The following is an 11,078-nucleotide window of genomic DNA, read 5'->3' as shown; positions in this document are numbered from 1 at the left end:
CTGTACTAAGCACAATTCAGCAGGAACAGCCCCTAAGTTTGCTCATAGTCTGTACAGAGAGATCCCATAAAACTATGGCAGCATAGGTATTCCCCTGTACTAAACACAATTCAGCAGGAACAGTCCCTAAGTTTGTTCATAGTCTGTACAGAGAGATCCCATAAAACTATGGCAGCATAGGTATTCCCTGTACTAAGCACAATTCAGCAGGAACAGTCCCTAAGTTTGCTCATAGTCTGTACAGAGAGATCCCATAAAACTATGGCAGCATAGGTATTCCCCTGTACTAAGCACAATTCAGCAGGAACAGTCCTCTAAGTTTGCTCATAGTCTGTACAGAGAGATCCCATAAAACTATGGCAGCATAGGTATTCCCTGTACTAAGCACAATTCAGCAGGAACAGTTCCTAAGTTTGCTCATAGTCTGTACAGAGAGATCCCATAAAACTATGGCAGCATAGGTATTCCCTGTACTAAGCACAATTCAGCAGGAACAGTCCCTAAGTTTGCTCATAGTCTGTACAGAGAGGTCCCATAAAACTATAGCAGCATAGGTATTCCCTGTACTAAGCACGATTCAGCAGGAACAGTCCCCTAAGTTTGCTCATAGTCTGTACAGAGAGGTCCCATAAAACTATAGCAGCATAGGTATTCCCTGTACTAAGCACAATTCAGCAGGAACAGTCCCCTAAGATTGCTCATAGTCTGTACAGAGAGGTCCCATAAAAATATAGCAGCATAGGTATTCCCCTGTACTAAGCACAATTCAGCAGGAACAGCCCCTAAGTTTGCTCATAGTCTGTACAGAGAGATCCCATAAAACTATGGCAGCATAGGTATCCCCTGTACTAAGCACAATTCAGCAGGAACAGTCCCCTAAGTTTGCTCATAGTCTGTACAGAGAGATCCCATAAAACTATGGCAGCATAGGTATTCCCTGTACTAAGCACAATTCAGCAGGAACAGTCCTCTAAGTTTGCTCATAGTCTGTACAGAGAGATCCCATAAAACTATGGCAGCATAGGTATTCCCCTGTACTAAGCACAATTCAGCAGGAACAGTTCCTAAGTTTGCTCATAGTCTGTACAGAGAGATCCCATAAAACTATGGCAGCATAGGTATTCCCCTGTACTAACCCTATTCAGCAGGAACAGTCCCTAAGTTTGCTCATAGTCTGTACAGAGAGATCCCATAAAACTATGACAGCATAGGTATTCCCTGTACTAAGCACAATTCAGCAGGAACAGTCCCTAAGTTTGCTCATAGAATGTACAGAGATCCCATAAAACTGACAGCATAGGTATTCCCTGTACTAAGCACAATTCAGCAGGAACAGTCCCTAAGTTTGCTCATAGTCTGTACAGAGAGGTCCCATAAAACTATAGCAGCATAGGTATTCCCTGTACTAAGCACAATTCAGCAGGAACAGTCCCCTAAGTTTGCTCATAGTCTGTACAGAGAGATCCCATAAAACTATGGCAGCATAGGTATTCCCCTGTACTAAGCACAATTCAGCAGGAACAGTCCTCTAAGTTTGCTCATAGTCTGTACAGATAGATCCCATAAAACTATGGCAGCATAGGTATTCCCTGTACTAACCCTATTCAGCAGGAACAGACCCTAAGTTTGCTCATAGTCTGTACAGAGAGATCCCATAAAACTATGGCAGCATAGGTATTCCCTGTACTAAGCACAATTCAGCAGGAACAGTCCCTAAGTTTGCTCATAGTCTGTACAGAGAGGTCCCATAAAACTATAGCAGCATAGGTATTCCCTGTACTAAGCACAATTCAGCAGGAACAGTCCCTAAGTTTGCTCATAGTCTGTACAGAGAGATCCCATAAAACTATGGCACATAGGTATTCCCTGTACTAAGCACAATTCAGCAGGAACAGTCCCTAAGTTTGCTCATAGTCTGTACAGAGAGATCCCATAAAACTATGGCAGCATAGGTATTCCCTGTACTAAGCACAATTCAGCAGGAACAGTCCCTAAGTTTGCTCATAGTCTGTACAGAGAGGTCCCATAAAACTATAGCAGCATAGGTATTCCCTGTACTAAGCACAATTCAGCAGGAACAGTCCCCTAAGTTTGCTCATAGTCTGTACAGAGAGGTCCCATAAAAATATAGCAGCATAGGTATTCCCCTGTACTAAGCACAATTCAGCAGGAACAGCCCCTAAGTTTGCTCATAGTCTGTACAGAGAGATCCCATAAAACTATGGCAGCATAGGTATCCCCTGTACTAAGCACAATTCAGCAGGAACAGTCCCCTAAGTTTGCTCATAGTCTGTACAGAGAGATCCCATAAAACTATGGCAGCATAGGTATTCCCTGTACTAAGCACAATTCAGCAGGAACAGTCCCCTAAGTTTGCTCATAGTCTGTACAGAGAGATCCCATAAAACTATGGCAGCATAGGTATTCCCTGTACTAAGCACAATTCAGCAGGAACAGTCCCTAAGTTTGCTCATAGTCTGTACAGAGAGATCCCATAAAACTATGGCAGCATAGGTATTCCCTGTACTAAGCACAATTCAGCAGGAACAGTCCCTAAGTTTGCTCATAGTCTGTACAGAGAGGTCCCATAAAACTATAGCAGCATAGGTATTCCCTGTACTAAGCACAATTCAGCAGGAACAGTCCCCTAAGTTTGCTCATAGTCTGTACAGAGAGGTCCCATAAAAATATAGCAGCATAGGTATTCCCCTGTACTAAGCACAATTCAGCAGGAACAGCCCCTAAGTTTGCTCATAGTCTGTACAGAGAGATCCCATAAAACTATGGCAGCATAGGTATCCCCTGTACTAAGCACAATTCAGCAGGAACAGTCCCCTAAGTTTGCTCATAGTCTGTACAGAGAGATCCCATAAAACTATGGCAGCATAGGTATTCCCTGTACTAAGCACAATTCAGCAGGAACAGTCCTCTAAGTTTGCTCATAGTCTGTACAGAGAGATCCCATAAAACTATGGCAGCATAGGTATTCCCCTGTACTAAGCACAATTCAGCAGGAACAGTTCCTAAGTTTGCTCATAGTCTGTACAGAGAGATCCCATAAAACTATGGCAGCATAGGTATTCCCCTGTACTAACCCTATTCAGCAGGAACAGTCCCTAAGTTTGCTCATAGTCTGTACAGAGAGATCCCATAAAACTATGACAGCATAGGTATTCCCTGTACTAAGCACAATTCAGCAGGAACAGTCCCTAAGTTTGCTCATAGAATGTACAGAGATCCCATAAAACTGACAGCATAGGTATTCCCTGTACTAAGCACAATTCAGCAGGAACAGTCCCTAAGTTTGCTCATAGTCTGTACAGAGAGGTCCCATAAAACTATAGCAGCATAGGTATTCCCTGTACTAAGCACAATTCAGCAGGAACAGTCCCTAAGTTTGCTCATAGTCTGTACAGAGAGATCCCATAAAACTATGGCAGCATAGGTATTCCCCTGTACTAAGCACAATTCAGCAGGAACAGTCCTCTAAGTTTGCTCATAGTCTGTACAGATAGATCCCATAAAACTATGGCAGCATAGGTATTCCCTGTACTAACCCTATTCAGCAGGAACAGACCCTAAGTTTGCTCATAGTCTGTACAGAGAGATCCCATAAAACTATGGCAGCATAGGTATTCCCTGTACTAAGCACAATTCAGCAGGAACAGTCCCTAAGTTTGCTCATAGTCTGTACAGAGAGGTCCCATAAAACTATAGCAGCATAGGTATTCCCTGTACTAAGCACAATTCAGCAGGAACAGTCCCTAAGTTTGCTCATAGTCTGTACAGAGAGATCCCATAAAACTATGGCACATAGGTATTCCCTGTACTAAGCACAATTCAGCAGGAACAGTCCCTAAGTTTGCTCATAGTCTGTACAGAGAGATCCCATAAAACTATGGCAGCATAGGTATTCCTGTACTAAGCACAATTCAGCAGGAACAGCCCCTAAGTTTGCTCATAGTCTGTACAGAGAGATCCCATAAAACTATGGCAGCATAGGTATTCCCTGTACTAAGCACAATTCAGCAGGAACAGTCCTCTAAGTTTGCTCATAGTCTGTACAGAGAGATCCCATAAAACTATGGCAGCATAGGTATTCCCTGTACTAAGCACAATTCAGCAGGAACAGTTCCCTAAGTTTGCTCATAGTCTGTACAGAGAGATCCCATAAAACTATGGCAGCATAGGTATTCCCTGTACTAACCCAATTCAGCAGGAACAGTCCCTAAGTTTGCTCATAGTCTGTACAGAGAGATCCCATAAAACTATGGCAGCATAGGTATTCCCTGTACTAAGCACAATTCAGCAGGAACAGTCCCTAAGTTTGCTCATAGTCTGTACAGAGAGATCCCATAAAACTATGGCAGCATAGGTATTCCTGTACTAAGCACAATTCAGCAGGAACAGTCCCTAAGTTTGCTCATAGTCTGTACAGAGAGGTCCCATAAAACTATAGGCAGCATAGGTATTCCCTGTACTAAGCACAATTCAGCAGGAACAGTCCCCTAAGTTTGCTCATAGTCTGTACAGAGAGATCCCATAAAACTATGGCAGCATAGGTATTCCCCTGTACTAAGCACAATTCAGCAGGAACAGTCCCCTAAGTTTGCTCATAGTCTGTACAGAAGATCCCATAAAACTATGGCAGCATAGGTATTCCCTGTACTAAGCACAATTCAGCAGGAACAGTCCCTAAGTTTGCTCATAGTCTGTACAGAGAGATCCCATAAAACTATGGCAGCATAGGTATTCCCTGTACTAAGCACAATTCAGCAGGAACAGTCCCCTAAGTTTGCTCATAGTCTGTACAGAGAGATCCCATTAAAACTATGGCAGCATAGGTATTCCCTGTACTAAGCACAATTCAGCAGGAACAGTCCTAAGTTTGCTCATAGTCTGTACAGAGAGATCCCATAAAACTATGGCAGCATAGGTATTCCCTGTACTAAGCACAATTCAGCAGGAACAGTCCCTAAGTTTGCTCATAGTCTGTACAGAGAGATGACAATGTCTGTCAGTATAAATATACAAATCGCAGATAGTAAAACAGACACAGACTTAGAGTGTTTGGTGAATGAGTGTTTGGTACAATTTAGGTCCTGGCCCCACCCAGAAATTACCAATTTAAATTAAGCCTGACATAGAAATCTGTTTATATTGTTCCCAAAAATAAGGGGGAGGGGGGATAGTAACATGTTGGGGAATGTAAAGCATTAGAAACATTCCTATGCAATAAAACTTGTTACAAATTTCCGGGGGTTTCAGGAAAGAAAAGACTGAGGAAAGGAGATTTCACCATCAGGGAGTCGGGGGTTCCAGTTAGATCAATCACTCGGGTACATTTATTATAAAAGAGTTTATTACATTCCCATGTTATTAATTGCAGAGCTTTATCCCAGTGCCAGTAAAAACAATATGGCCGACAATGAAGTCCAACAAATAATCAGGGTCTCTGGGAGGAGTGCGCCCCCTATAGGAAGGGCAAAGTTCAGCAATGGGCGGAGTCTCTGATGCTCCGGATGCGACTCTAGAATTTCTGCAGGAACTTCAGGACCAGGTCGCGCAGTCGCACGCGGAGTCGCTCGTCGTGTTCACAGATTATGTGAGTTGAGTCTTCCTCAAACTGGATGAGGGTCTCGGCCTCCTGGAGGTGAACGATGTGGCCCTTGGCTGTGTCCTCGATCTTCACATCACTGAATCCATTCTGAGGAGCAACAAGAAATAAAAATAAAAAATAAATTCTATATGAATTCTCTTTAGTTTAAAAATATTTTATTAAATTATATTACAATATCATGGAGCCCAACGCGTTTCATGCTTATCTAGCAGTTATAGTCATAGGCAATCCCCCTATGCTAGGTAAGCATGAAACGCGTTGGGCTCCATGACGGGTGGTTTTGATATTTTAATAGGATTTAATAAAATACTTTTAAACTAAACCACAGGCATATGGAAATAGTTTTGAACAATAGGTCTGTACTGAGCACAATTCAGCAGGAACAGCCCCTGTGTAAAGAAATGGGTTTGTTGTTCAAGAGTACGGCTCATTTATACAGAGAAATGTATAGGAGGGTGAGACACATTCAGGCCGTTAATACTGAATCAGTTATTGGGGGGAGGAGAGACCCTTTATGCACCCCAATTCGGGGTCTGTATATTACTATGTGACTAAGTTACTGTGTTACTATGTTAATGTGTTACTATGTTACCATATTACTAAGTTACTGTGTTACTATATCACTAAGTTACGGTTTTACTATATTACTGTGTTACTAAGTTACTGTGTAAATATATTCCTATGTTACTGTGTTACTATATTACTATGTTACTGTTAATATATTACTGTGTTACTATATTATATTACTATGCTACTAAGTTACTGTGTTACTATATTACTAAGTTACTGTGTTACTATATTATTATATTACTATGCTACTAAGTTACTGTGTTACTATATTACTAAGTTACTGTGTTACTATATTATTATATTACTATGCTACTAAGTTACTGTGTTACTATATTACTATAAGTTACTGTGTTACTATATTATTATATTACTATGCTACTAAGTTACTGTGTTACTATATTACTATAAGTTACAGTGTTACTATATTACTATAAGTTACTGTGTTACTATATTATTATATTACTATGCTACTAAGTTACTGTGTTACTATATTACTATAAGTTACTGTGTTACTATGTTACGAAGCTACTGTGTTACTATGTTACTAAGTTACTGTGATACTATGCTAATATATTACTATGTTACTAAGTTGCTGTGTTACAATATTACTATGTTACTGTGTTACTATATTATTATGTTACTAAGTTACTGTGTCACTATATTACTGTTACTATGTTACTAAGTTACCATGTTACTATATTAATATAAGTTACTGTGTTACTATATTACTAAGTTGCTGTGTTACTATATTAATATAAGTTACTGTGTTGCTATATTACTGTGTTACTATGTCACTAAGTTACTGTGTTACTATATTACTGTGTTACTATGTCACTAAGTTACTGTGTTACTATATTACTGTGTTAATATATTATTATGTTACTGTATTAAACAGGACAGTCGCGTATTGCGGCAAATCACAGCTCAGTTGTGAGTAATATGAGAAGACCGGCCCATGAATACATCACTCTGTACAGGCCCCACCTGAGTGGCCATATTGGAGATAATCAATGGTCGTGTAACTACTGCTGATCTGATGAAGAGTCAGACTAATGGAATCACTTACCTTCTCCAGGGTCTGTACAAACTGCTCCACAGGGATGGAGCCACTAAGCAGCGGTTTGAAGGGCGGGGTCTCTGGACTTTCCTCCGCCGGCCTTTTCCTTTTCTTACTGCCAGGGGGCGCTACAGGCTTTGGAGGAGGCTGAAAAGGAACGGGGGTCAGAACCAAAGAGGAACGGACAATCTATAATTCTGTGCCGACAACTGGGGGTGATATAACAGCGTCCCAACAGCCCAGCACAGCCCTCTTAAAGGACAAGTCAACCCAAAATAAAAGTTTTTTTAATAAAAGAAAACATAATTCTAAGCAACTTTACATTAATTAAAAGATATTAGTGATTTTAATGTTATTTGTAGAAACTATTGATATTGAAATTAGCATTTGTGCAACTCCTGCTGGTTACTTTTTAAATAATGCTGCAAATGTCTGAGTTCCCCAGCAGCAAAGACAGGTCTGTTAATCAGCTGCCTTGTCCTACATTGTATCAACAGTCTGAGCCACCAGTGCAGAGAAAATAAATGGTATCAACAGTCTGAGCCACCAGTGCAGAGAAAATAAATGGTATCAACAGTCTGAGCCACCAGTGCAGAGAAAATAAATTGTATCAACAGTCTGAGCCACCAGTGCAGAGAATAGAAATGGTATCAACAGTCTGATCCACCAGTGCAGAGAATAGAAATGGTATCAACAGTCTGAGCCACCAGTGCAGAGAATAGAAATGGTATCAACAGTCTGATCCACCAGTGCAGAGAATAGAAATGGTATCAACAGTATGAGAAAGGGTATCAACAGTCTGAGCCACCAGTGCAGAGAATAGAAATTGTATCAACAGTCTGAGCCACCAGTGCAGAGAATAGAAATGGTATCAACAGTCTGAGCCACCAGTGCAGAGAATAGGAATGGTATCAACAGTCTGAGCCACCAGTGCAGAGAATAGAAATTGTATCAACAGTCTGAGCCACCAGTGCAGAGAAAATAAATGGTATCAACAGTCTGAGCCACCAGTGCAGAGAAAATAAATTGTATCAACAGTCTGAGCCACCAGTGCAGAGAATAGGAATGGTATCAACAGTCTGAGCCACCAGTGCAGAGAATAGAAATTGTATCAACAGTCTGAGCCACCAGTGCAGAGAAAATAAATGGTATCAACAGTCTGAGCCACCAGTGCAGAGAAAATAAATTGTATCAACAGTCTGAGCCACCAGTGCAGAGAATAGAAATTGTATCAACAGTCTGAGCCACCAGTGCAGAGAATAGGAATGGTATCAACAGTCTGAGCCACCAGTGCAGAGAATAGAAATGGTATCAACAGTCTGAGCCACCAGTGCAGAGAATAGAAATGGTATCAACAGTCTGAGCCACCAGTGCAGAGAAAATAAATTGTATCAACAGTCTGAGCCACCAGTGCAGAGAAAATAAATGGTATCAACAGTCTGAGCCACCAGTGCAGAGAAAATAAATTGTATCAACAGTCTGAGCCACCAGTGCAGAGAAAATAAATTGTATCAACAGTCTGAGCCACCGGTGCAGAGAATAGAAATTGTATCAACAGTCTGAGCCACCAGTGCAGAGAATAGAAATTGTATCAACAGTCTGATCCACCAGTGCAGAGAATAGAAATGGTATCAACAGTATGAGCCACCAGTGCAGAGAATAGGAATGGTATCAACAGTCTGAGCCACCAGTGCAGAGAATAGGAATGGTATCAACAGTCTGAGCCACCAGTGCAGAGTATATAAATTGTATCAACAGTCTGAGCCACCAGTGCAGAGAATAGAAATGGTATCAACAGTCTGAGCCACCAGTGCAGAGAATAGGAATGGTATCAACAGTCTGAGCCACCAGTGCAGAGAATAGGAATGGTATCAACAGTCTGAGCCACCAGTGCAGAGTATATAAATTGTATCAACAGTCAGCCAGCAGTGCAGAGAATAGAAATTGTATCAACAGTCTGAGCCAGCAGTGCAGAGAATAGAAATTGTATCAACAGTCTGACCCATCAGTGCAGAGAATAGAAAGGGTCAGATATGGCTTCCAATAGCAATATAATATATATACAAATAACTTGTAGAACACTTTAATGAATGTATGTTGAAAATTTGCTTAGAATTTTCTTTTATTAGGCAAAAAAATATTTTTTGGGTTGATATCCCCTTTAAGACCCCTTATCGCATTGTATGGATCCTGATCACTGATTGGACATTACCCTCTCTCATATTGGAAATAGTCAAATAAAGTGTCTCCACTGACCTATAAACCTCCAGCTCCACCTCCTGGCCCCTCCTATTAGCAGCTACTACTGGATGTGGTTACCCTGCTCCAGCTCATTACAGAGAGAATAATTAAATTAGGGATGCACCGTATCAGGATTCGGTTCGGGATTCGGCCTTTTTCAGCAGGATTCGGCCGAATCCTTCTGCCGAACCGAATCCGAACCCTAATTTGCATATGCAAATTAGGGGTGGGGAGGAAAATCACGTGACTTTTTGTCACAAAACAAGGAAGTAAAAATGTTTTCCCCTTCCCACCCCTAATTTGCATATGCCAATTAGGGTTCGGATTCGGTTCGGCCGAATCCTTCACAAAGGATTTGGGGGTTCGGCCGAATCCAAAATAGTGGATTCGGTGCATCCCTAAATGAAATCTCAGCTCATTACAGAGGGAATAATTAAATCTCACCTGCAGGACGTGTTTGTTATCCTTGGAGTGGAGGACGGCAGAAACAGTGGCCAGGGAAACGCCAGGTTTCATTTCAAAAGGCACCAGTGATTGGGCCAGCTTTAATACAACAAGGTAAAGAACAAGTTAAATGTCAATAAACTTGAATAGAAATATGCAACTATAACTCCCACCATCATAAGAGCAACAAGATTCCCTCTGCCTGTTGCTAACTGCCACCTGCTTGCCCTCTCCTTCCACATACACACTGGGCCGGCCAGGGAGTGGCTGGTTATAGAATAGCTGGAAATACAACAAACTCCAGTGAAATACAAGAGCAAGCAGATTTAAGGGCAATTTATATTTAAATGATATTTAAAGGATAAGGCCCCTCCCCCAGGTGACATCACATGCAGTCCCAGGTTGTTCCCAGAAAGTGAAATGCGGGTGCCTCTAGTATAACTGGCCTCACCTCTGGCATGATCTCAATCTTCTCATAGCGCCTCTTAAAGGGAAGAGTGAGAACCTCAGCTCGGTGGTAGGACATTGGGGGAGGCTGACAGTCGATCATAAGATCAGAGCGGTGAGACTGGGTGGCTGGAGGCTGAGTGTACTGCTCCGGACAGACAACATGGAGCGGCTAAAGGCAGGAGCACAAAGGGTTAATTCTTCAAGTAATGTGCTACTCCCCTCCCCCAGCACCCCCGAAATCTTATTAACCTATGGAACCAACCTATTCATACTACTAGCAGATTAATGGTCTACCCCAACTGCCTCATTCCTACATCATATTAATATTTATATATATGTCCCACCCATTCCTCTGTCTGAAATTTTGGTTCCCTAATCCAGATTATACGCACCAACTCCTACCTCTTTTCCTTAAACCACATTTTATGCACCAACCCCCATCCTTTGTTCCCTAATCCAGATTATATGCACCTGCCCGTTTCCCTAAACCAGATTATATGCACCAACCCCTTCCTTTGTTCCCTAAACCAGATTATATGCACCAAACCCCCTTCCTTTGTTCCTGTTCCCGAATCCAGATTATATGCACCACCCCCCCTCCTCTGTTCCCGAATCCAGATTATTTGTACAATCCCCATCCTTTGTTCCGTAATCTAGATTATATGCACCTGCCCCTGTAACCTAAACCAGATATTA

General features: G+C 41.7%; 1 protein-coding gene across 2 annotated transcripts in view; it reads right to left on the bottom strand.

The window, feature by feature from the left end:
• Positions 1 to 5,316: 5,316 nt before the first annotated feature.
• Positions 5,317 to 11,078, bottom strand: part of ints9.S (integrator complex subunit 9 S homeolog) — a 40,989-nt gene continuing 35,227 nt past the window's right edge. The window contains 4 exon segments of one of the 2 annotated variants that reach the window (NM_001093076.1): positions 5,317 to 5,707; positions 7,257 to 7,394; positions 9,933 to 10,031; positions 10,384 to 10,551. In NM_001093076.1, coding sequence (NP_001086545.1) covers positions 5,531 to 5,707; positions 7,257 to 7,394; positions 9,933 to 10,031; positions 10,384 to 10,551 — 582 coding nt within the window. In that variant the 3' untranslated portion in view covers positions 5,317 to 5,530. 2 annotated transcript variants of the gene reach the window in all.

The sequence above is a fragment of the Xenopus laevis genome, chromosome 5S (assembly GCF_017654675.1).
Source record: "Xenopus laevis strain J_2021 chromosome 5S, Xenopus_laevis_v10.1, whole genome shotgun sequence".
NCBI classification, from domain to species: Eukaryota; Metazoa; Chordata; class Amphibia; order Anura; family Pipidae; genus Xenopus; species Xenopus laevis.
The sequence above is the reverse complement of the archived record's forward strand: the minus strand, read 5'-3'. Positions and strand labels throughout refer to the sequence as shown.